We start from the raw sequence: 26,299 nt of genomic DNA, 5'->3' as shown, positions 1-26,299 counted from the left end.
TGGTATATCCTCTGGTGGTTCCACGCATATTGTGATGATTTTCTCTTGTTTTTTATTTTGTTGTCTTTTTTTCGCTCTTACGTCGTTGTAGTGGGTACGGTGTAAATGTAAAAGTTTGTATTTTTACACCACTCTGTGTTTTTCTACTTATTTTCTCTGCGAAATATATATATAGCCACCCTGTCCCCATCTGTTTCTGCTGTCCGTTGTTCTTCCTTGTCGTTATGGTCCCATATTTCAAACTTCAAGGTGTGGGGGGGATTGAGCAGGGCGTTTGCTCTAAAGCTGTACACACATTTATACCTTTATACTAAGTGTATATATATATATATATATATATATATATATATATTTTTTTTTTTTTTTTTGCTTATATATTAGTGAGAGGAGAATGGTTAAAAAGAAAACGTCGACGACGACGACGAGTACGCGAAAGCGAAGACGTCAGTCTTCCTGCAGTACTAAAAGTAATCCTAGTGTCAATTGTAATTCCTCGTCTGTGGAAACAGCTGCACTATGTGAAGAGGAGGATATGAGTTGCAGAGAACAACAAACTCCGACTATTATTGCTATTACTTCTAATACTATTAATACTACTACCGAACCGATGTTACCCACATCATCATCATCAGTATTATTGCCTCACCCAAATGAACTCCCTGATGAGTTTCATGCATCTGAAGGATCTTTCTTTGTTATCTATATTAACGAAAAACCCTCACGTGTTCCTGCTGACACACCCTTTATTAATCCACGAGAGTTGTTTGGTCACCCAGGCGTTCTCCTGCAAGATGTAACCGTAAAACACTGTCCTGTTTTGCTTCTACCGTGTCCACATACAGGCAACGTTACAGTACACCAACACCGTCGGTATAGATTAATGAAATTTATTGGAGAACACCTCTGCTTCGCCGGAGACTTCGCCCCTGTAGTTGATGATAAGGAAAGTACCGTCGTGTATACACCACAGAGTGGGGCTAAAGGTGAGAAACAACATGAGCACGAAAAACAACCTGAGGCGTGGGCAATGTCTGAACTTATGGGTATGATGGCATTTCTTCGACGTTATCCCCAGCGTACACCGCGGGATTTTATGGCTTTACCACCTGAAGAGGCGGCGACATATCACGCAAAGGGTAATACTGCACTCTTTGCATCTCGTCGAAGAGTAAAGAATGTGGATGGTAATGAAGAAGAAGAAGAGGAAGAAGGAGGAAAACAAGGGAGTCGTGGGAATAGTGCTGCAAAGGTTGCCTAATATATATATATATATATATATATATATATATATATATAGGTATGTGCTAAATAAAATGCAGAGAGTGAAATAACAGCTAATAAGGGAAAAAAAACCTCCTTCATTGTGGGAAGTTTTTTTTTCTCAGGTAAAGCGAGTGTAAAGAAGTTATAATGTAATCTTTATCTGAAAGAAAGGAAAAGAAAAGAGAGAAAGGGAGTGAAACATAATTATACCCTAATACAAGTAGTCGTACAGAAAAAAAACATATATATATAGTGAGAGAGAGAAAGAGCGAAAGAAAAGAAAAAAAAAGAGAGTTTTGTCATTATGTTTTTCTCTGTGTGTGCTTCTATTACATTAAAGTTTGCATTTGTTATTCATCCCGTATACTTTTCCCCTCGTCATCATCAAAAAACATACCAGTCCGCACACTCAACAGTCAATATTATATATATATACTTTATATATTATATATCTATTTCTGCCAAATGACCACTACCCCGTCCCCATCATCCTCTCATACGACTACAGTCCCTAGTACTATTATGCACACACCACACAGTCATTCCTCTGGTGCTGTGAAGATCAATTACGTGGTGGAGCACGCCGCCCCATCGGCGGTCTGTCTAGTGCGGAAACTGCAGACCTCACCGTATCAGCCGCTCTCAACAGAGCAGTTGCAGAACGTCACGGCCCCGAATCTTCTCTCACTCCGTCCACCACCACACGTTGCCCATCAGGCGGTGATGGATTTTTACTTTGCAATGAATGGACACTGCGGGGTGCAGTGCGCCGATCCCTCCGCACTCGATCTCATAACCGTCAGCACACACCCACGTAGTACAGGGTCTAATAGTCATAGCAATAGTAATAGTAATAGCAGTACTGGTCATCATAGTAATGCCGATGGATATGTAAGAGATTCCACGGGAATTCAGAATTCAGTTACAAGGTCGTTTTATAATAATGCAGCAGATCCCGCTGCGAAGAAGTTTCCTACCACGGAAACATCATCTTCAACTCCTCCTATGATGGAGGGAATCATGTATGGTCAACAACAACAACAACAACAGTGTCCAGCATCCTCTGTGTTAGGCACACCAATACTCCCTCCAACTTCTACATCATCCTCGGAGGATTATCGGCTATCGCAGATTCGCCGTAATGAACGTCATGTGAATAATGCATTGTATGGCAAAGTATGTGCTTTCTTCAATACGCGAGAAGGCTGCAGACGCGGGCCGTATTGTAATTTCCTTCATGTTGGTAAAGGCGGCCCTGGTAGCGCAGGAGGGCTCTATGAACACTAACGCCAGTAGTAACAATAATAATAGTGGTACTGGTGGTAGTATTGGTGGTGCAGTTCTTTCACAATTCCCGTGAGAAGATTATTTTTTCTTTTTTTTTGTATTTCCTTCATTTTTTCTTCTAAAGTAGTAAGAGGGTGGAATAACTACCAAAAAAGAAAAAGAAAAAAAGATATGGCCGTGATGAAAAAATAAAGAAAAAGATGAGCGGTCTATTTTCTTTTTGTTTTTGACCGCATCGAATAATATATATACTTCTCAGGTAAGAATAGGTTTAGCTTGGTACCTGGAGTATTGTATTTCTGCTCTTCTTATTTATTATCACCAATACTCTTGATCTTTATATCTTGTTTTTTTTTTTACATTTCGTTATATATATATATATATATATCTATATATATGTTATAATATTATTGCCGTTTGTTTTTTCCTTTTCTTTTTTCTTTATTATTATTAGTATTCTTATTATTGTTATTTTCTTCACCCAAAATAGGGAAGCAAAAGACACGCACAGTTAACCCTCATACTTTTTCAGAGCATTTGCGAGATGGCCACTGTGGCTGCTGGCACTTCTGCCACTATTCCACCTATTCCTACCTTCCCACAGCAGCAGAAACAGGATCTTTTACCAAATGACCAACATATCGTCTTTTGGTCATTTGTTGCGGGTGCATTAACGGGTGGTATTGAGGCCTTCTGCACATATCCAATAGAGTACGTTAAGACGAATCTGCAATTACAACAAATTTCTTCACATGGTGTACCATTAACTTCTTCTTCAGCTGCCAGACAATCGCACGTTTACAGTGGTATGTGGGATTGTGTGCGTACAACTGTTCGAAATCATAGTCCTAGTGGACTCTATCGTGGCTTTACGCCGGTACTTTTGGGTTCTATTCCTAAACAGGCATCACGCTGGGCTGCGTATGAGTGGGCTACAGAAACTGCAGCCGCATTCCTAACAACAACAACAACAATACAAAACCGCAATATTACTACTACTACTACTAATGTGGATATGACAAAACAGAGAAAGCCAGTAAAGGAAAAGAATAATCATGCTTCAAAATTGAGTTTGTCCATCTTAAGTGCCTGTGGATTTTTCGCGGGATGTGTGGAGGCTGTTTGTGCGGTTGCTCCTACTGAGAGCGTAAAGACACGATTGATTCAAGACAGCAAGCGGCCATCGCCACACTACAGTTCTCTCAGTACTGTACGTGCAGTACAGTTAATGCTGTATGAGAATGGCGTACGTCGCACATTCTACAGTGGTGTTGGTACTACCATGTTGAAACAGGGACTCAATCAGGCCATGCGGTTCCCTGTGCAGAATCTCTGTATGGATGTGTTTTGCTATGGTCCCGCTATAGCTGTTTTTCCCACCAATAATAATAATAATAATAATAATAATAATAATAATAATAATAATAATAATAATAATAATGGGAAAGGGATAGTAGGATCTCTATCGTGGCAGTGTGAGGAGCGGCGGTGCAATCCACTTTGGAACGGCGTTGCCGGCTTCTGCGCCGGTGTGGTCTCTGTTATCATCACACAGCCAGTGGATGTTGTCAAGACACATCTGCAGTCTGGTATTGTACTCCCACATAACGTTGATAATAATAATAATAATAATAATAATAATAATAATAATAATAATAATAATAATAATAATAATAATATAAAGAAGAGATATCCGATGCGGAGGAGTTGCATTGGTTGTTATCAGGCGATTTATCGTGAACGTGGTCTGGCAGGTTTCTACGCTGGTGTTGTTGCGCGGAGTGTGCACGTTGGTGCTCATGTCGCACTAACATTCACCGTATTTCCTGTGATTAGACAAGCCGTTTTAGGTACCAGTTGAGCTTATCAAACAGGGAGATAGAAGTGGAAAATATGTAATTGTTTTTTTTATCCTATCTTTTTTTTCGTAATTTCCTCTTGCTTGCCGCTCCTTTTCCCTGAAGTGAGTGGCAGTGGTAGGAGTAACGAATATATATATGTATATATGGGTTCATTTGTTTTTTTTTTTCTTTTTTCCTTTTCTTTTCGTTCTACTCGGTCGTCTAGAGTTACACTTGTTTTGTGTTACCTCAACTATATTTTTCTTTATTCTCTCTCTCTATATATATACATATATTCGTATACAGATGTATTTATGTTGGTAAGTATGTTTGTATGAATGTGTATACGCAGAAAAAAAAGAAAAAAGATTGTGCAGGTTGAAGACAGAAGGGGTAATCGTGTATTGTCATTATAGCAGTAATGTGTTGTTGTAATATATAAAAGAAAGAGCATATATTTGCGCTTCATTTTTTTTCTCGCTCTGTTTATATGTAAATAAGGGAAGGGCGATAATGTTTTTTTTAACTCTGTTTGATATTATCTTCCATGTTTTCTTTTTTCTCTCTTTTCTTTTTTAATTACCTTTTGCCATCGTTTTTCTCGCATTTAGATCAGCATATTGGGAAGGAATTGTCTATTATTACGTACTGATGGAAACCTATATATATATATATATATATATATATATATATATATATTATATATGTATATATATTGTGTTTTCGTCTTTTTTATCATGAGTTCTTTCTTGCTCTGTGTTTGCTTATACAATAGACTGTGCGTTTGGTGTAAAAGGGAGAAGTAGTTAAAGAGAAAGACTTTTAATATATTTTATTTCTTCTTATATTCTTCTTGTTTTGCTCTCTGTGATCTGTGTACGATGTGAATAGAGGATTTCTCTCTGTATATTGTTGTTGTTCTTGTTCTTCCCAATCCGTATGTACTGTCTCCTCTTTCTCCTTTTTCTTTTCCTTTTCCTCTGTTCTACTAATATATAATGTATGGATCCGTAACTATTTAACCCCATCTCTTTAGTATAAGGAAAGGATAAAGAAATTATATATATATAGTTATATATAATTAGCATTTTTAGAGATACAAGAGCTGATTATTGTTTTGCCAGGTTTTTTTTCTGCTTTCGTAAAGGGAGGAAAACATATAGTGGAATATATCTCAGTGGGAGTAACTCTAGGAAAGACGACGGGAGAATCGGTTAGTATAGCCAATATTATTGATAAAATTATTTATTACCCCATACGGCAAATACTCATACTGCACAGAACACATAAAAAATAAATAAATACCCATCGTAACAGGGAATTAACAAGGAAAGAAAGAAAAAAAACCCTTTCCTCCAGACAAATACACAGAGAGAGAGAGAGAGAGAGAATCTCCTTACAGATATATATATATATATATATATATATGCCCATGTGGTCTCCCCTCAGATTCCTTCTCTTCTCCCTGTTGTCGCTGTTGGTATTCCCCTATGGGGCTCCAACAGCGGCCGCGCAGGAAGAAGTGGATAACATGGTCGTCTACACTCTCTTCACCAGTCGCTCCTGTGAATTGTGTGCGCAGGGGCAGAGAGATGGACCCTCCGGTTTTGGTACACTCTTCCAAGCAGCGGGGGCAACAAGGGGCATTGAACCCGGTAATGTTATTGTCACCGATAAAGGTGGTGGTGGCGCCTCCGTGCGGGTTGTGAATAGAAGTGGATTGTTTACTATTGCCGGTAGTCTTTCGAATACAGGCCTGCGCAATGGCCTGGCAAGTCAGGCGTTATTTAATGGCCCTACAGGTGTTGTACGTGTTGGAGAGACACTATACGTTGTAGACACGGATAACAATCAAGTACGAAAGATTGAAGGAAATGGAGTCGTCAGTACATTTCTCAGCAAACAAAAAGTATCTGCGCCGCGGTATATATTACCCTACAGGAGACCGGAAAACACATATGATCTCTTTGTTGCAGATACCGCCAAATCACGTATTATATTTGTTGCCTTGACAGGAACACAAGTGGTGTCGGAGTATCTCTCTGGTTTTCAACCTGGTCTTATGCAAATTGCTACTAATCACGAAAGAATGTATGCTATTAGTAATGGGTTCAATATTGTCTCTATTAATATGAGTAGCGCCACAAACAATCCGCATTACTGGACGTTTGGTAATATCTCTTGTATGGGTTATCGTGCAGGTCTCATGTTAACGGAGGATGAAAGCGAATTGTACTTTTATGGTGTAAGAGGCAAATTAAATCAAATCTTGGCATTACCTACTAATTACTCAGAAGATGTTGACCCTTCTCTTTGCCCGCGTGTGGTGATGAACTGGACAAATGGTGATATTGTTTCTCTTGTGAGTATCAGTTCACATGAGTTTTACGTGGTAACACAAACGAATGTGTATATCGTGCGAGATGGCACCTACACCGCCACATTAACGGTGAATGACTTTACACCAACCCCAACTCCAAGTCCCACACTTACAGTACCGATTACACCGACAGAAACTATTCCACTCACCCCAACCCCAACCTTTACACCAACGTTAACGGAGACGATTTCACTGTATCGTGCTCTTGTGTTTGCGGCCTTCCCAACGGTGAGTCTCCCCGTGCACAACTCCACCCTCATGCATGAGTTATACGCACGAGTGATGCAAGATGTGGGAATTGCCCTTGACACCACCGACTTTGTGGCAATCTTTCAACCACCCGGTAATGGTGTGCCGGGTGATGTGAATGTCTCCCAGTGGAACAACCTCACCGCCCTGCGCAGCCACGATGGCTCCATCGTCGTGACGGAGTACTACACCCCGTTTGGGATGAGCAGCGAGGAGGCGCAGGAGCGTCTCTTCTCCTCCCCGTGGTATTGGACGCGGGAGTACTTGAAGTCCGTCCCGCAGCGATCGCCCGGGACAACGCTGGAGGACTTCTGCATGCTGCGCTGCACCACGGAGTGTGTGGAGTTGAGTTACAGACGGGAGATGTGTGTTGGCTACACACCGCCGCCGGCCTGCGATGAGGTTTGCGCTGGGGCGATTGCCTCCTCTAGTGTGCTGGGCGCCACAGCGGCGGTGTTGGCGGGACTTATGATCGCCAGTCCAGCAAATGTATTAAATGCCGTATTGCTGGTTCCAGCTGTTTAGAGGGAGGGAGAGGGATATATATATATACATATATAATAGTCATAAGGGAAGAGAAAGAAAAAGAGAGGGAATATAGTACTGATAGCAGGAAGAATAATGAAAAAAAAAATAGAAGAGATTATGGGGGAAAGAAGAGAGGAAAAGAAAACGGTACGAATATAATATTGTGAATCTGATTTGTTTTTTCCTCTTCCATCGTTCAATGTCAGTTGCTATTGTATATATCTCACTATTGTACGGGTCTTTTGCATTCTTTCTGTGTATGTATGTATGCTCACCATGCCTATGGACGTACGTAAATAAATACATATTTCGAGAATGCTGTATATCTCCTACAACTTTGTACCAATCATGTAAAAACTACCCGGAGAGTATTAACGGGAAAGAGCACAAAAAAAAAAGAAAAAATAATAAACAAAAAGAAAACAGATAAAAAAAATATTATTTAGATGAAAGAAGTAGGATGAAAAGGAAAATGAACAAACAATATCATCACTTAGTACAAGATAGAGCGACAAAAAAAAAATAGAAAAAAGGAAGAAGCTGAGAAGGGGAAAAATAAGAAAATTTTTTGCTTGTGTGTGTCTCTCTCTCATGTGTGTTTTTCTTTTATTCCGTGGCCATTTTTTTTTTCTTAATTTTGTTGGTTTATTTCTTCTTTTTCTTCATGTGGCCCTTTTGTTTTATTTCGTGCGGTTTTGTGTGCTGTATTTATTCTTGTGTTGGTATTGCCTATTGATTTTTTTTTGCTGGTAGATGTCGTCTGTTTGTTTGTTTCTTAGAGAAATAAAAGAAGAAAAAGAAGAGAAAAAGCAGCAGGAGATATTCAGCATGGGACTGAAGTTATATGAGAGTGTCTGTCTGTCTTTCTGTACGTATGCTTTGTTTTTCGTTTTTTACTGAAATGTGTTTTTTTTTTTTTTTTCCTTGTATTCGTTTGTTTAATATGTGACTGTATTTCTTTCTTTCTACTTTGTCCCTCTATATATATATATATTGGGCACTTGCAATGAAGAATAATCTGAAGAAAGGAAAGTACATATAAACACCGAAGTTTGTACGTAACACATACACGTGGTTATCAATACCTTCATGGTTGACGTGAAGGGAAAAAAAAAAAGAACGTCCAGCACTATTTCATTGTACACGTTTCTATCTGTTGTTTCTCGTACTGCTGTTCCTGGTGCTTTTTCTGCACTACATATTCCTTTTAAGAGACGCCTTGTGTGTGTAGTAGTAGTAGTGGACGAGAAATAAAAGGAGGAAACAAATGAGAAAAGACCGAGATGTGTGTGTGTTTTTTCTCTATAAAATAAAAAAAAAGAAGGGTGAGAGATGGAAGAGAACTGAATGTTGTTCAATTGGATATGTTGTGTTTATATGTGTATGCGTCTGCTAGTGTGTTTCATCGTATAGTGTGAGTGCAATGGCTGTGTCACTGCATAGTCGGGAGGCATTTTTTTTTGTTTGTTTGTTTGCGGGAAGATTGCTGCTTCTCCTTTTTTGGTATTAGTGGCGCTATCTTTTTGCGTTCCTGTATATATATATATATATATATATATATATGGTTTTTGTGTATATGCAAAGTATAGCAATGAGAGTATTGAGTTTTTCTGCTGAATCATCTATATGATCTCTCTTTTCTTTTTCTTTCCTCTTTTCTTTTTTCATATTACTCATATTAATAGTATTAATAATAATAACAATAATAATAATAATAATAATAATAATAATAATAATAATAATAGTAATAGTAATAATTGTGTGTTCAAGTATCGTTGAGATTGCTTTTAGGGGCAAGTCACCATTATTATTATTATTATTATTATTATTATTATTATTATTATTATAGTGTGAGGGAGCCTGTGCCTCTAACAGTGTGCGATAGTTGACGAGAGAAGAGAAGTAAAATAAAAGAAATTCCCTCTCTGTCTCTGTTTTTTTGTTTGTCTGACTAGATTATATTAGACACCCAGGGAGAAATATATATATATATATATATATATTATATTATATTTATTTATTTTAGTAACCGTAGTAGTAGTGGCTAATTACAACAGTCACACATTGTGACTCCCTTGTACGGCTACACTCAGCATCGTAAATAGACATTCTCGTGTACAATTCACATTCACAACAAATAGAAAAGTAAAAGAAGAAGGGACTCAATACGCGAGTGAAGCAGTACAAACAAAAAGAACACCAAGAAAAAAGGCCTACATCCAAATATATATATATATATATATATATATATATATATATATATATATATTGATATTTACATATCTATTTATAATTGAAGAAATGACTCTCCATTCATCTCCATCACTTTCAGTTCCACTCCTCCTTCTCACCGCGATAACTCTACTGGCGGGGTATTGTACGGCGGACCCAATGAAGTTGGTGTATGTCGCCGAGACCGTTGCTGGTGTTTATGGAGAAGTCGGCACAACCAACGGCGGCCCCGGTGTATCAATGCTGAAGAACCCCAATGCACTTTGTATTGGCCGTACGGATGATGAAATATTGATTGGCGACACCGCAAACTTCCGTGCCTTTTCTCGTCGTACAAAAGAAACCACAACGCTCTTGGGGACGGGTACAGCAGGAACCGTCGATGGAACTTGGGAAATCGCGCAGGTAAGTAGTCCGCGGAGTTGCACGCATACAACTCTCACTAACGGTGATCGTGTTGTGTACTTTGTGGAGGGCGGTGGTGCGCTGCGGTACTTCAACAGCACAAATGTTGTCTCACTCCGCCTTGGCCATGATTACTCCTTCACCGCCGTTACAACCAATCGCAATATGAACCCCAACGCCCTACTCACGGAATTATACATGACAGAACAGAACAACGATGATGTCTGGAGATGCGTCATCGACGATTCCGGTGTGCCTACAGGCTGTAGAAGTCAACCTAAATTTAAAGCCGATATCAATCGTTATGTTGGAATTGCTGTAACACGGGAGGAGATTATTGTTGCTGGAATGGGCGTTGGCTTTAGGGGACTCGCACGGTTTACGACAGCAGGTGTGAATACTTCAAGATACGCAGGTGATTTCCCTGATGTTGTGGCACTTCCAAATGGTGCAATCTATGCCACGAGTGTTACTCAATTGTATAACGTTGCAATATCGAAAAAAGAGAGTTCATTTGTTCTAAATCCCTTTGCCGGTGATGAAAATGCTACTTGTCCACCTGTCAAAGATGGAGAGAACCCCACCTTTTGTGAGAACGCGAAACTTCTGGTGATTGCAGAAAATGAGATGTATGTACTTTCCACACAATATTTTACGTTGCGATCTGTGATACTTCCCGCTGTTCAAATTCCAGGTGTACTACCACGTCCACCACTTCCCGTTGGGTTTCCAGATGAAGCTAATATTATGCCAAATATCATGGCACGCATGAACGCCGCTCTGAACGATCGCCTTTCCACCACAGATACCGCCGTTGGAGAACACAGTTTCGTTGTAAATGATACCACATGGCGTACAGATTTTACCGTCCTTGTGCAACAGCAGCGTTTTGATACTGATACCACATGGGATACGGTTTTAACTACGAGTTACAGCGGTGCTGAGGAATTACTGCGGGAGTACTATGACCGCACGAATGAAGTGGTGTATATGGATACCTCCATTGTTCCATTCTGCGACAGTGCAAAGATATATGCACTGGAACATAATGTAGTGGCAGTAGTACGGAATGTGCTGCAATTTCCACGTATCTATGCAGACCCACCGGAGGCTCGTACAATCAATGGTGTTGCAAATATAACAACTATGAAACTACTCATGCCGGAAACATTTGGTAATGATACCACCACTATGTTGCTGGATAGCATAAGTCTTACAAATGTCTCATTAAATGTTATTCGTGAGCTTTACAGTCCAGACAATATTGCATCCCTAACCTTCTTCAGCCCACGCTTTGACTTCTCACACCTTACAAGTGAACAGGACAATGAACTGCGATGGAAGATTCTTCAGAAAGTACGTGAGAGATTGGCGATGTGCGAGAAACTTGCCAATCCAGGTGGTACAACCACCACACCTAATTCTGGTACTGGAACTGGTGGTAATAGTAATAGTGGTAGTGGGGCAACTGGTTCAACTGGGGTGTGTGAGGCCACAATTACAAACCGCACTTCGACACAAGTCCGACTGCGGCCGGATATTACACGCAGTGAATATGAAGTATTTCTGCCGCAGGGTCTTTATAACTTTAATGTCACGCAGTGTCTGGATGGCAGCGACTGGGGCTGGATGGAAAAATACCTGAACGACCACCAGAATGACTTGGAGCGCAGTGGCAGTAAGTGTAATCGTGGTTGTATCATTGGCGTGGCTGTGGCCTCGGCGGTGGTGTTAACGGCACTAATTGTCCTCGTAGTGGTGTTGACATCGAAGCGACGACGACTGGCCGCCGTTGTGGCCCCGCCAGACCCGAAGTTTAAGAGTACACTGGATGAGGATGAGGAAGAAATGGCATCAAGTAACCCGCTGCAAAACCCTGCGCATGGGAACTGATCAATAGTGTGCGACCAATGATCATTATGATGATGATGAGAAAGAAAAAGGAATATATATATATATATATATATATATATATTGCTTTTTTCTAACGTGCGTATAATGGGTAGGGGTGTGTGTGTGCACGTTCGGCATTTTATTATGAGCCATTTCACTTTCTGCCAAATTGTTTATGTTCCCTGTATACAAGAAGAAAGGCAACATTGTAAAAAAAAAAATTAGAAAGGAAGAAAAAGGAGATGTGAGACCGTTAATTTATATTTTTGTATTTAAGAAAAAGAGAAAAAGTGCATTTCGGCAGAGTTTTTTTTAATTAGAAGAAAAAACAGAGTCAAGGAAAGAAACAATAACAAAAAAAATACTATGACTCTGACGCAGTAGCAATCATGCTCCTATGGAGAAAAAAAGAGGGATGTGTGTGAAAAAGAACGCGGAATACCAAAAAACAAAAGTAATAAAGTATGGAGTTTGTCATTCTATACCTTTTTGTATTTTGTTATGCTTTGTTTTTTTTTTTTTTTATGATGAGGATACTATTATTGTTTTTGTAATGTAATCATCGCTTTTTTTTGTACAACTAGTTCAAGGGGGAAAAAGTACAGAAGGAAAGTGAAAGGAAAGTATTGCTTGGGTTTTTAGATAGAACCTGTCTTTTTATTCTTGTCTTCAATAGTACTGCTGTTAAACCTGCTCCCATCATACGTACATTCCTAGAGGAGTACAAGAGTGAAAATAGGAGAAAGGAGAAAGAATAAAATGGCTTCATTCGTCAAAGTTTTGTCGGCTCTTACAGATGCGAGCTTTCTTTAATTCCTTTTTTTTCTTTTTTATCTGTTTGTTTATTATTGTTATTATTACTATTATTATTTTGAATGGTTTGAGTGGGCAGAAGACTCTGTTGCTAGAGGTGTAAAACAGAACGAGTGGTGGTAAAGAAGCGTTGAAAGGAGTTGATGACTGTATTCAACCCTGACTCTAATAAGAGGACAAACCAGTACAAAAAAAGAAGAAAAAACAAAAAAAAAAGGAAGGAGGCGGGAACTGAGGAATTGAAAGCCTAAGCGAAAACTTATAAACAGTTGAGATCTCTTAGAAATAGGGAATTTGAACACAAGTACTGAAGGGGACGCTAAGAACTGATTGGATAAAAAAAAACGCCTGAAAGAGGTTGGGGGTGAGAAAGTAAAAAAAAAACTGAAAAGAAGTTCATTGTATATATATATATATATATATATATATATATATATATATATATATATATATATAGGTAGAATCAGCATATTATGATTATGATTATGATGATGCTGCTGTAGAGGTAGGAAGGGCATAAGTGAAGCTGCAGTATTTATCACACTTCAAGACCACAAGTGTAATTATATGCATTTGCAGTTTGTTCATTCTTTATGTATATATATATGTGTGTGTAAGTGTTTTGTATGTGTATGTGCGTGCGTTTATTTATTTCTGTAATGTGTTGAAAGGAAGAAGAAGGAAGATGATGTGCAGTTCCATATACATACAAACAAATGTACTAAGAGAAAGAACGGGGAAGGAAATAAAAATTAGACTTTAGAGATTTATCTATTGTGATCGCCTTCTCCTTTTCATCTCTTATATTTCCTCTCTAATTTCGGTTTTGTTTTGGCTCGTAAAAGAAATACCGCCGCCGCAGTTCTCCAGTACAGAAAAAAAGAGACATACAGACACTCACGCACACACACACACACACATAGGGTTTGTGCGCAACTGCTTTTCCTCCTTTTGTTTTGTTTTGCCTTTTTTTTCTTCGTTTTATTTCACTATGTTCCTACTTCATTCGCATCTTCTTGGTTGGGATTATTCCTTCCACAAAAAAGAAAAATATATGCCTGCGTTTCCTCAATACAGGTACTCATACTTGTATAACAGTCTATAATACTTACTTCCATAAAGTCTATTTCTATGGATTGGTTGCTACATTTACTCGTTCCTTTTCTTTTTTCCCCTCTCTTATTTTATTTTATTATTTATTATATTGCCTCTAGCGGGAGTGTTCTCTCTCTCTCTCTCTCTCTCTATATATATATATATATCGCTCTTGTAGGAGGTGGGCAGTAGGGCGCGTTGAATGAAATGTCGTCCTATACTGCGGTAGGGCGAGCCTTTGCACTCCTCAGTGTTGCTCTCTTCGGTGGAGCTGTTGGAATGCTTTCGCAGCGTCGTGGCAATGATAACGGCAGTAGAGGAGAAAGTCAACTCCAGCAACAACAAGAGGGGAATGCCCTTTCTGTTTATCACACTGGACTGGATATATCGCAGCTTTCTCCAGTTGCGCAAAAGATAATGAGTAAGGGACTTCCCTCTGATGAGCGGGTTAGAGTGTTTGATGGCTTTATTGCGAGTCTCAACTATGAACGGCGGGTGCCCAATTGGGTGTTGGAGTACATCCCCCCAATCACCTCCGCAAACGGCGATGAAAAGGAAAAAGAAAAAGAAAAAGAAAAGGAAGGAGATCCAAAAGCCGTACGAAGAGAGGGAATGAAATTCTTTGCAGATCCAACCGTACCGGAGCCATTTCGAGTTCTCCCAGATGACTATAGTAGTGGTGGTAAACAAGAACAGCAGCAACACACGCGAGGTTTAAGTCGTGGCCACCTCGCCGCTGCGCAGTTCCACAAGGCTTCCGCAGATGAAATGGCCCAAACATTTAACATGAACGCTAATATTGTACCACAAGATACGACAATGAATGCTGTTGATTGGCTGCGACTGGAGAATCTCACACGCAAACTGCGGCGGCACTATGAGGGTGGATTGTGGGTCGTCACAGGACCCCTCTTTCATCCACGTCTCGTGAATGGTGATTTACGCTCGTGGGGGTGGGACGAAGATTCCCGTCATCCATCTTCCATAACACCTGTTCACAAAACAAACAATAACAATAATAATAACAGTGGTGACGCGGGTAATACACGTAAGGTGGTGTGCTATGAACTCGTTGGCAAGCATGATGTCGCGGTGCCGACACACTTGTTTAAGGTACTCCTCGGTGAAAGAGTAGATGGAAGTCATGAAATTGCCGCCTTTTTGATGCCCAATGAACCTATCGTTGTAGAGCGGCCGCTTGTAGCCTATCAAGTCCCGGTACGTGAAATTGAACACAAGACGGGATTGCAGTTCTTTCCTAATGTGATCTCCACAGACACTGCGAAATCGCTGTCGTCCTGGGGGATGGGCAAGAATAACAATAGTAAGGCAAATTCACAAATGTTGGACTTGTTACCGAACATTTGCAGACGTTTTCAATGTGAAGCACGTACAGTGGCACTTTTTCAGACATACAGAAATGTAGCCCGACTACGTGCGGCGCAGTCAGAGCCGGAATTACAGCAGGTATTTTCGACAATAATCGAGGAACAGCAACATCAGCATAGATATGCACAGCCACAAGGAAAGGTAAAGCAAGTAAAACAAGATTGGTATGCGAATCAAGATAATCTACCATTGGATGCTGCTCTTCTAAAAGAATATGACGAACGGAGGAAGGAACTGATGGAAGTATCAGCGAGTAAGTTAAACTAAGATAAAAGGAGAATAAGAAAACTTAAAATGAACGGTAAACACATCAATTAATTGACTCCCCTATACCCTTATTATACCTTATTTAAAACACCAAAGCTCCACGATACTCCGCTGTGCACAGGCAACCGATACACGACGACTCACCAACTGCATCAGGGAAGACACTTTTTCCCACAGAGACTCCGTTACTCTTTTGCTTGCCTATTATGTCAGTAGCCAAAAAAAAAAAAAACACAAAAACAGTAGAGTTGTGTACTAATAGTACATTCTATGTACTACATTTGCTGTGATGGTGTTGGTGGTGATGATCGATTCTGCTGGCATTGGGAGGTATGTGTGACAACTGTTGCGGCACTGCTTGCTCTGTGACTATGTCTTTCCAGTACCACTCAAACAGGTCCTTTCCAATGGCGTCTCTCCCTCTGTGTGTGTATTTATTTTGGGATTTGTACTGGGCTCTGTGCACCCATCAAGGGTTGGCGTGTCACTCTTGTTTTCCCTCTCTACTCCTCTCCTCTCCTCTCCTCTTTCGTGTCTCCCCTCTGCACATAGTCTTTGCAAGTTTCGCGGCACAAACAACCACGGTTATGCATAATTCGTACACACGCGCCATGATGCGCTACTATTCCCAAACACCCCGGTGCTCACACTGCTGCTGTTGCTGCTGTTGCTCTGTTGTACCACCGGGGGCCTCGCCGGCACTGCCCGCCGCTGCATGTTCGACCAGTTCGTGAAGCGCATGGAAGAGATGAGAAACACGGAAGGGCGGGCGGAGGGCGTTGTGCGGGAGATACCCCGCAAGGGACAGGGCCCCGTGCAGGCATACACCGCCAGTGCCATTCTCACCGAAGAAGAGAAGAATAAACGAAACTGGACGCCAATCCGCATCAAGGCATTCACGAGGGACCTGGACGACCCGTCAAGGTACTGCACAAAAACAGGACAGGTGATTTTGGACAGAACAAATGAGAGAAAAGTATGCGGTAAAAGCAACATACTGACGGTGAGAAAGAAGAAGTTGATTGTGGAGCGGATTATACCCGGGGCAATTAAACTCCACACCGATCGTCTCTCTGTGGTGCGAGAGCAGGATACTGTTCTGGTACCAAAGCATGCTACAGGTACTTGCAACACCTACCATATCCCTGAAGAGCACTTTACTGAAGGTTTGGTTGATGCCGATCTGTATGTCTACGTGAGTGCCGCGCCAGGAAGCGGTGAGGTGGCGTGGGCGATATTTTGCAGGAAACTGGAAGATGGACGTCCCTTCATTGGTGCTACTAATTTGGACCCCCATTTTGTGAAGGACCGCGAGGATATTCTTCGCACAATGGCGCACGAGATCGGACATATTCTTGGTTTCACAAGTGATACTTTTCGGTTGCACGGCATCGCATCTGCTTTTGAAAATGTACGTCAGAAGAAAAAAGTGTGGATGATATCAACCCCAAAGGCAAAAGAAATAGCACAAAAGTACTACAACTGTTCTCGGGCCTCTGGGCTGGAGCTGGAGAGCGAGCGTTATGGTAATTATATGGAATCGCACTGGGAACAGCGCAATGCGCTGGATGATATGATGGCGCCTGCTGGCACCCGTATGTACTATTCCGCGCTCTCACTTGCATTATTTGATAGCCTACCATTTTACAAAGCAAACTTCAGTATGGCAGAGCCAACGACATGGGGCAACAACACCGGATGCAATTTTCTGGAGAAGAAGTGCTTGGAAAATGGAACCACCGATTACCCCGAGATGTTCTGCCGTCAGTATCCAGTACGAAACGAGTACACCTGCACGTTTGACCGTCTGGCTCTTGGGAAGTGTATGCTGAAGGCGTATAAGTGGAAGCTCGCTCCGGAGTTCCAGTACTTTGGGGAGAATCCGTATGGTGGTGCGATTACCTACATGGACTATTGTCCTGTTGTTCAGGCAGATCTTCGGCGCGGGTGTACCAACGGCAATGCGAAAATGATGCCTGGGAGCTTCATTGGTCCAAATTCACGCTGTGTAAAGGGTGATGGTGTGAAGTATGAATGGACTCACCTTGGGGATGTGTGCGTGAATACCCAGTGTAACAAGGAAGACGGGACCGTGAGCGTGCAGTTCTATCAGGACACCGATTGGTACCCGTGTAAGGCGGGGGAGACTGTCATTCCAAAAGGACCTAAATGGTCTGGTAGTATTATATGTCCCAAGTACGAAGAGGTGTGCACTGAGCACCACAACGTCACTATTGTTCTGGAACCGCTACCTGAGCAGGACAACGACAACCAGCCTGCTCCTGCGAACATAACATGGAGCACGGTTGAGCCCCCCAGTCCCTCTTCTTCGCTCCAACCACCAATAGAAGAAACCATGGAAATCATTCGGAATGAACCTGTTAAGGGAGAAGAACCTGCTTCTCATCTCAATGAACACATTGTCTCATCACAGCCCACCCATACGCCCACACTGGTACCCACAGTTGTTGAGCAGGACAGGGTTGTCTCTGAGGCATCCACTGTCCATTCCGGTTCAACGCGCGAACAAGGGAGTACACACAATGAGGGAGAGAAGATAAATCAATATGGATCCGACTCAGATGGTTTCACCACTCTGATAGGATCAAATGAAAAAAATGCGGGCGAAAGTACTGATGCAAAGAGCAACAGGGTGGCTAATGGCATTGTCACACCCTCTGTGACTGTCCATGGTAGTGTGATGAACCTGAACATTGGTCTTCATGATGGCAGTGTGACTGCTACTCGTTTTGCCCCGCTTGTGCTCTTCTCCCTTGTCGTTGCCGTGACGATGTCTCTGTGAACAACAGCTACCAGAAGCGCTGAACAGCGGTTTCCTTAATGGACTGCACCTTCCCTTCCTCTCCTTCCCAACACTTCATGCTCTCTACAGTCGGAAGTTTACATGCGTTACTGGTACAGGGAGCAACTCAGTCACGGCTGGCCCGTTTATCTGATCCGGTGCGCTGCACCGTGGATTCTCTATGTATTGGTGGCTTATTGGGCTCGGAAATACGTTGCACTGGATCCACTCCCGCAGACAATCTTTTTCGCTGGAAAGAACGCGATTCTCACCTCAAAGACCTCATCTCCCGGCTCGTGTTCTTTCTCCCTGGTGGAAAGAGGTGGTTGTGTTCTCTCTGTTGTTTGACCGTTTGCTCGTCAGAAATCACAAATTATGTGCTACAAGTAATATACTGCTTCGGCTTCATATATTGTGCATGGATCCTTCCCTATGTGTGTCTGTGTGTGTGTTGGATCTATTACTCTGGGATATTACTAATGGGCTTTGCTTTTTATATACTGCTTCGGCTTCATATATTGTGCATGGATCCTTCCCTATGTGTGTCTGTGTGTGTGTGTTGGATCTATTACTCTGGGATATTACTAATGGGCTTTGCTTTTTATATACTGCTTCAGTTGAAATTCAGTGACTCCTTTTTGTTTGGTGAAATGTGTGTGTATTTATTTTGGGATTTGTACTGGGCTCTGTGCACCCATCAAGGGTTGGCGTGTCACTCTTGTTTTCCCTCTCTACTCCTCTCCTCTCCTCTCCTCTTTCGTGTCTCCCCTCTGCACATAGTCTTTGCAAGTTTCGCGGCACAAACAACCACGGTTATGCATAATTCGTACACACGCGCCATGATGCGCTACTATTCCCCAAACACCCCGGTGCTCACACTGCTGCTGTTGCTGCTGTTGCTCTGTTGTACCACCGGGGCCCTCGCCGGCACTGCCCGCCGCTGCATGTTCGACCAGTTCGTGAAGCGCATGGAAGAGATGAGAAACACGGAAGGGCGGGCGGAGGGCGTTGTGCGGGAGATACCCCGCAAGGGACAGGGCCCCGTGCAGGCATACACCGCCAGTGCCATTCTCACCGAAGAAGAGAAGAATAAACGAAACTGGACGCCAATCCGCATCAAGGCATTCACGAGGGACCTGGACGACCCGTCAAGGTACTGCACAAAAACAGGACAGGTGATTTTGGACAGAACAAATGAGAGAAAAGTATGCGGTAAAAGCAACATACTGACGGTGAGAAAGAAGAAGTTGATTGTGGAGCGGATTATACCCGGGGCAATTAAACTCCACACCGATCGTCTCTCTGTGGTGCGAGAGCAGGATACTGTTCTGGTACCAAAGCATGCTACAGGTACTTGCAACACCTACCATATCCCTGAAGAGCACTTTACTGAAGGTTTGGTTGATGCCGATCTGTATGTCTACGTGAGTGCCGCGCCAGGAAGCGGTGAGGTGGCGTGGGCGATATTTTGCAGGAAACTGGAAGATGGACGTCCCTTCATTGGTGCTACTAATTTGGACCCCCATTTTGTGAAGGACCGCGAGGATATTCTTCGCACAATGGCGCACGAGATCGGACATATTCTTGGTTTCACAAGTGATACTTTTCGGTTGCACGGCATCGCATCTGCTTTTGAAAATGTACGTCAGAAGAAAAAAGTGTGGATGATATCAACCCCAAAGGCAAAAGAAATAGCACAAAAGTACTACAACTGTTCTCGGGCCTCTGGGCTGGAGCTGGAGAGCGAGCGTTATGGTAATTATATGGAATCGCACTGGGAACAGCGCAATGCGCTGGATGATATGATGGCGCCTGCTGGCACCCGTATGTACTATTCCGCGCTCTCACTTGCATTATTTGATAGCCTACCATTTTACAAAGCAAACTTCAGTATGGCAGAGCCAACGACATGGGGCAACAACACCGGATGCAATTTTCTGGAGAAGAAGTGCTTGGAAAATGGAACCACCGATTACCCCGAGATGTTCTGCCGTCAGTATCCAGTACGAAATGAGTACACCTGCACGTTTGACCGTCTGGCTCTTGGGAAGTGTATGCTGAAGGCGTATAAGTGGAAGCTCGCTCCGGAGTTCCAGTACTTTGGGGAGAATCCGTATGGTGGTGCGATTACCTACATGGACTATTGTCCTGTTGTTCAGGCAGATCTTCGGCGCGGGTGTACCAACGGCAATGCGAAAATGATGCCTGGGAGCTTCATTGGTCCAAATTCACGCTGTGTAAAGGGTGATGGTGTGAAGTATGAATGGACTCACCTTGGGGATGTGTGCGTGAATACCCAGTGTAACAAGGAAGACGGGACCGTGAGCGTGCAGTTCTATCAGGACACCGATTGGTACCCGTGTAAGGCGGGGGAGACTGTCATTCCAAAAGGACCTAAATGGTCTGGTAGTATTATATGTCCCAAGTACGAAGAGGTGTGCACTGAGCACCACAACGTCACTATTGTTCTGGAACCGCTACCTGAGCAGGACAACGACAACCAGCCTGCTCCTGCGAACATAACATGGAGCACGGTTGAGCCCCCCAGTCCCTCTTCTTCGCTCCAACCACCAATAGAAGAAACCATGGAAATCATTCGGAATGAACCTGTTAAGGGAGAAGAACCTGCTTCTCATCTCAATGAACACATTGTCTCATCACAGCCCACCCATACGCCCACACTGGTACCCACAGTTGTTGAGCAGGACAGGGTTGTCTCTGAGGCATCCACTGTCCATTCCGGTTCAACGCGCGAACAAGGGAGTACACACAATGAGGGAGAGAAGATAAATCAATATGGATCCGACTCAGATGGTTTCACCACTCTGATAGGATCAAATGAAAAAAATGCGGGCGAAAGTACTGATGCAAAGAGCAACAGGGTGGCTAATGGTATTGTCACACCCTCTGTGACTGTCCATGGTAGTGTGATGAACCTGAACATTGGTCTTCATGATGGCAGTGTGACTGCTACTCGTTTTGCCCCGCTTGTGCTCTTCTCCCTTGTCGTTGCCGTGACGATGTCTCTGTGAACAACAGCTACCAGAAGCGCTGAACAGCGGTTTCCTTAATGGACTGCACCTTCCCTTCCTCTCCTTCCCAACACTTCATGCTCTCTACAGTCGGAAGTTTACATGCGTTACTGGTACAGGGAGCAACTCAGTCACGGCTGGCCCGTTTATCTGATCCGGTGCGCTGCACCGTGGATTCTCTATGTATTGGTGGCTTATTGGGCTCGGAAATACGTTGCACTGGATCCACTCCCGCAGACAATCTTTTTCGCTGGAAAGAACGCGATTCTCACCTCAAAGACCTCATCTCCCGGCTCGTGTTCTTTCTCCCTGGTGGAAAGAGGTGGTTGTGTTCTCTCTGTTGTTTGACCGTTTGCTCGTCAGAAATCACAAATTATGTGCTACAAGTAATATACTGCTTCGGCTTCATATATTGTGCATGGATCCTTCCCTATGTGTGTCTGTGTGTGTGTTGGATCTATTACTCTGGGATATTACTAATGGGCTTTGCTTTTTATATACTGCTTCAGTTGAAATTCAGTGACTCCTTTTTGTTTGGTGAAATGTGTGTGTATTTATTTTGGGATTTGTACTGGGCTCTGTGCACCCATCAAGGGTTGGCGTGTCACTCTTGTTTTCCCTCTCTACTCCTCTCCTCTCCTCTCCTCTTTCGTGTCTCCCCTCTGCACATAGTCTTTGCAAGTTTCGCGGCACAAACAACCACGGTTATGCATAATTCGTACACACGCGCCATGATGCGCTACTATTCCCCAAACACCCCGGTGCTCACACTGCTGCTGTTGCTGCTGTTGCTCTGTTGTACCACCGGGGGCCTCGCCGGCACTGCCCGCCGCTGCATGTTCGACCAGTTCGTGAAGCGCATGGAAGAGATGAGAAACACGGAAGGGCGGGCGGAGGGCGTTGTGCGGGAGATACCCCGCAAGGGACAGGGCCCCGTGCAGGCATACACCGCCAGTGCCATTCTCACCGAAGAAGAGAAGAATAAACGAAACTGGACGCCAATCCGCATCAAGGCATTCACGAGGGACCTGGACGACCCGTCAAGGTACTGCACAAAAACAGGACAGGTGATTTTGGACAGAACAAATGAGAGAAAAGTATGCGGTAAAAGCAACATACTGACGGTGAGAAAGAAGAAGTTGATTGTGGAGCGGATTATACCCGGGGCAATTAAACTCCACACCGATCGTCTCTCTGTGGTGCGAGAGCAGGATACTGTTCTGGTACCAAAGCATGCTACAGGTACTTGCAACACCTACCATATCCCTGAAGAGCACTTTACTGAAGGTTTGGTTGATGCCGATCTGTATGTCTACGTGAGTGCCGCGCCAGGAAGCGGTGAGGTGGCGTGGGCGATATTTTGCAGGAAACTGGAAGATGGACGTCCCTTCATTGGTGCTACTAATTTGGACCCCCATTTTGTGAAGGACCGCGAGGATATTCTTCGCACAATGGCGCACGAGATCGGACATATTCTTGGTTTCACAAGTGATACTTTTCGGTTGCACGGCATCGCATCTGCTTTTGAAAATGTACGTCAGAAGAAAAAAGTGTGGATGATATCAACCCCAAAGGCAAAAGAAATAGCACAAAAGTACTACAACTGTTCTCGGGCCTCTGGGCTGGAGCTGGAGAGCGAGCGTTATGGTAATTATATGGAATCGCACTGGGAACAGCGCAATGCGCTGGATGATATGATGGCGCCTGCTGGCACCCGTATGTACTATTCCGCGCTCTCACTTGCATTATTTGATAGCCTACCATTTTACAAAGCAAACTTCAGTATGGCAGAGCCAACGACATGGGGCAACAACACCGGATGCAATTTTCTGGAGAAGAAGTGCTTGGAAAATGGAACCACCGATTACCCCGAGATGTTCTGCCGTCAGTATCCAGTACGAAATGAGTACACCTGCACGTTTGACCGTCTGGCTCTTGGGAAGTGTATGCTGAAGGCGTATAAGTGGAAGCTCGCTCCGGAGTTCCAGTACTTTGGGGAGAATCCGTATGGTGGTGCGATTACCTACATGGACTATTGTCCTGTTGTTCAGGCAGATCTTCGGCGCGGGTGTACCAACGGCAATGCGAAAATGATGCCTGGGAGCTTCATTGGTCCAAATTCACGCTGTGTAAAGGGTGATGGTGTGAAGTATGAATGGACTCACCTTGGGGATGTGTGCGTGAATACCCAGTGTAACAAGGAAGACGGGACCGTGAGCGTGCAGTTCTATCAGGACACCGATTGGTACCCGTGTAAGGCGGGGGAGACTGTCATTCCAAAAGGACCTAAATGGTCTGGTAGTATTATATGTCCCAAGTACGAAGAGGTGTGCACTGAGCACCACAACGTCACTATTGTTCTGGAACCGCTACCTGAGCAGGACAACGACAACCAGCCTGCTCCTGCGAACATAACATGGAGCACGGTTGAGCCCCCCAGTCCCTCTTCTTCGCTCCAACCACCAATAGAAGAAACCATGGAAATCATTCGGAATGAACCTGTTAAGGGAGAAGAACCTGCTTCTCATCTCAATGAACACATTGTCTCATCACAGCCCACCCATACGCCCACACTGGTACCCACAGTTGTTGAGCAGGACAGGGTTGTCTCTGAGGCATCCACTGTCCATTCCGGTTCAACGCGCGAACAAGGGAGTACACACAATGAGGGAGAGAAGATAAATCAATATGGATCCGACTCAGATGGTTTCACCACTCTGATAGGATCAAATGAAAAAAATGCGGGCGAAAGTACTGATGCAAAGAGCAACAGGGTGGCTAATGGTATTGTCACACCCTCTGTGACTGTCCATGGTAGTGTGATGAACCTGAACATTGGTCTTCATGATGGCAGTGTGACTGCTACTCGTTTTGCCCCGCTTGTGCTCTTCTCCCTTGTCGTTGCCGTGACGATGTCTCTGTGAACAACAGCTACCAGAAGCGCTGAACAGCGGTTTCCTTAATGGACTGCACCTTCCCTTCCTCTCCTTCCCAACACTTCATGCTCTCTACAGTCGGAAGTTTACATGCGTTACTGGTACAGGGAGCAACTCAGTCACGGCTGGCCCGTTTATCTGATCCGGTGCGCTGCACCGTGGATTCTCTATGTATTGGTGGCTTATTGGGCTCGGAAATACGTTGCACTGGATCCACTCCCGCAGACAATCTTTTTCGCTGGAAAGAACGCGATTCTCACCTCAAAGACCTCATCTCCCGGCTCGTGTTCTTTCTCCCTGGTGGAAAGAGGTGGTTGTGTTCTCTCTGTTGTTTGACCGTTTGCTCGTCAGAAATCACAAATTATGTGCTACAAGTAATATACTGCTTCGGCTTCATATATTGTGCATGGATCCTTCCCTATGTGTGTCTGTGTGTGTGTTGGATCTATTACTCTGGGATATTACTAATGGGCTTTGCTTTTTATATACTGCTTCAGTTGAAATTCAGTGACTCCTTTTTGTTTGGTGAAATGTGTGTGTATTTATTTTGGGATTTGTACTGGGCTCTGTGCACCCATCAAGGGTTGGCGTGTCACTCTTGTTTTCCCTCTCTACTCCTCTCCTCTCCTCTCCTCTTTCGTGTCTCCCCTCTGCACATAGTCTTTGCAAGTTTCGCGGCACAAACAACCACGGTTATGCATAATTCGTACACACGCGCCATGATGCGCTACTATTCCCCAAACACCCCGGTGCTCACACTGCTGCTGTTGCTGCTGTTGCTCTGTTGTACCACCGGGGGCCTCGCCGGCACTGCCCGCCGCTGCATGTTCGACCAGTTCGTGAAGCGCATGGAAGAGATGAGAAACACGGAAGGGCGGGCGGAGGGCGTTGTGCGGGAGATACCCCGCAAGGGACAGGGCCCCGTGCAGGCATACACCGCCAGTGCCATTCTCACCGAAGAAGAGAAGAATAAACGAAACTGGACGCCAATCCGCATCAAGGCATTCACGAGGGACCTGGACGACCCGTCAAGGTACTGCACAAAAACAGGACAGGTGATTTTGGACAGAACAAATGAGAGAAAAGTATGCGGTAAAAGCAACATACTGACGGTGAGAAAGAAGAAGTTGATTGTGGAGCGGATTATACCCGGGGCAATTAAACTCCACACCGATCGTCTCTCTGTGGTGCGAGAGCAGGATACTGTTCTGGTACCAAAGCATGCTACAGGTACTTGCAACACCTACCATATCCCTGAAGAGCACTTTACTGAAGGTTTGGTTGATGCCGATCTGTATGTCTACGTGAGTGCCGCGCCAGGAAGCGGTGAGGTGGCGTGGGCGATATTTTGCAGGAAACTGGAAGATGGACGTCCCTTCATTGGTGCTACTAATTTGGACCCCCATTTTGTGAAGGACCGCGAGGATATTCTTCGCACAATGGCGCACGAGATCGGACATATTCTTGGTTTCACAAGTGATACTTTTCGGTTGCACGGCATCGCATCTGCTTTTGAAAATGTACGTCAGAAGAAAAAAGTGTGGATGATATCAACCCCAAAGGCAAAAGAAATAGCACAAAAGTACTACAACTGTTCTCGGGCCTCTGGGCTGGAGCTGGAGAGCGAGCGTTATGGTAATTATATGGAATCGCACTGGGAACAGCGCAATGCGCTGGATGATATGATGGCGCCTGCTGGCACCCGTATGTACTATTCCGCGCTCTCACTTGCATTATTTGATAGCCTACCATTTTACAAAGCAAACTTCAGTATGGCAGAGCCAACGACATGGGGCAACAACACCGGATGCAATTTTCTGGAGAAGAAGTGCTTGGAAAATGGAACCACCGATTACCCCGAGATGTTCTGCCGTCAGTATCCAGTA

At 43.7% G+C, this 26,299-nt stretch overlaps 6 protein-coding genes across 6 annotated transcripts; all 6 read left to right on the top strand.

The window, feature by feature from the left end:
* Positions 1-391: 391 nt before the first annotated feature.
* Positions 392-1,258, top strand: LSM04_009708 (uncharacterized protein; the record flags this gene model as incomplete). Its single annotated transcript, XM_067330956.1, has 1 exon — positions 392-1,258. The coding sequence occupies one exon, from the start codon at positions 392-394 to the stop codon at positions 1,256-1,258; it is 867 nt and encodes a 288-aa protein (XP_067192055.1).
* Positions 1,259-1,728: 470 nt separating this feature from the next.
* On the top strand, positions 1,729-2,623 carry LSM04_005600 (uncharacterized protein; the record flags this gene model as incomplete). Its single annotated transcript, XM_067330955.1, has 2 exons — positions 1,729-2,415; positions 2,465-2,623. The coding sequence occupies 2 exons, from the start codon at positions 1,729-1,731 to the stop codon at positions 2,621-2,623; spliced, it is 846 nt and encodes a 281-aa protein (XP_067191972.1).
* Positions 2,624-3,094: 471 nt separating this feature from the next.
* Positions 3,095-4,411, top strand: LSM04_005043 (Mitochondrial substrate/solute carrier; the record flags this gene model as incomplete). The annotated part of the gene is made up of 1 exon (XM_067330952.1): positions 3,095-4,411. One exon carries the CDS (start codon positions 3,095-3,097, stop codon positions 4,409-4,411), a length of 1,317 nt encoding a protein of 438 aa, XP_067191963.1.
* Positions 4,412-5,817: 1,406 nt separating this feature from the next.
* On the top strand, positions 5,818-7,545 carry LSM04_005702 (uncharacterized protein; the record flags this gene model as incomplete). The annotated part of the gene is made up of 1 exon (XM_067330951.1): positions 5,818-7,545. The coding sequence occupies one exon, from the start codon at positions 5,818-5,820 to the stop codon at positions 7,543-7,545; it is 1,728 nt and encodes a 575-aa protein (XP_067191974.1).
* A 2,304-nt stretch (positions 7,546-9,849) lies between these two features.
* LSM04_004982 (uncharacterized protein) lies at positions 9,850-12,078 on the top strand (the record flags this gene model as incomplete). The annotated part of the gene is made up of 1 exon (XM_067330950.1): positions 9,850-12,078. One exon carries the CDS (start codon positions 9,850-9,852, stop codon positions 12,076-12,078), a length of 2,229 nt encoding a protein of 742 aa, XP_067191962.1.
* A 2,115-nt stretch (positions 12,079-14,193) lies between these two features.
* Positions 14,194-15,642, top strand: LSM04_004523 (DNA/RNA non-specific endonuclease; the record flags this gene model as incomplete). Its single annotated transcript, XM_067330949.1, has 1 exon — positions 14,194-15,642. The coding sequence occupies one exon, from the start codon at positions 14,194-14,196 to the stop codon at positions 15,640-15,642; it is 1,449 nt and encodes a 482-aa protein (XP_067191954.1).
* Positions 15,643-26,299: the final 10,657 nt, after the last annotated feature.

Source organism: Trypanosoma melophagium (assembly GCF_022059095.1).
Source record: "Trypanosoma melophagium isolate St. Kilda chromosome Unknown ctg21segment0, whole genome shotgun sequence".
NCBI lineage: Eukaryota > Euglenozoa > Kinetoplastea > Trypanosomatida > Trypanosomatidae > Trypanosoma > Trypanosoma melophagium.
Note: the sequence above shows the minus strand (reverse complement) of the source record. Positions and strands in the feature narration are given on the sequence as shown.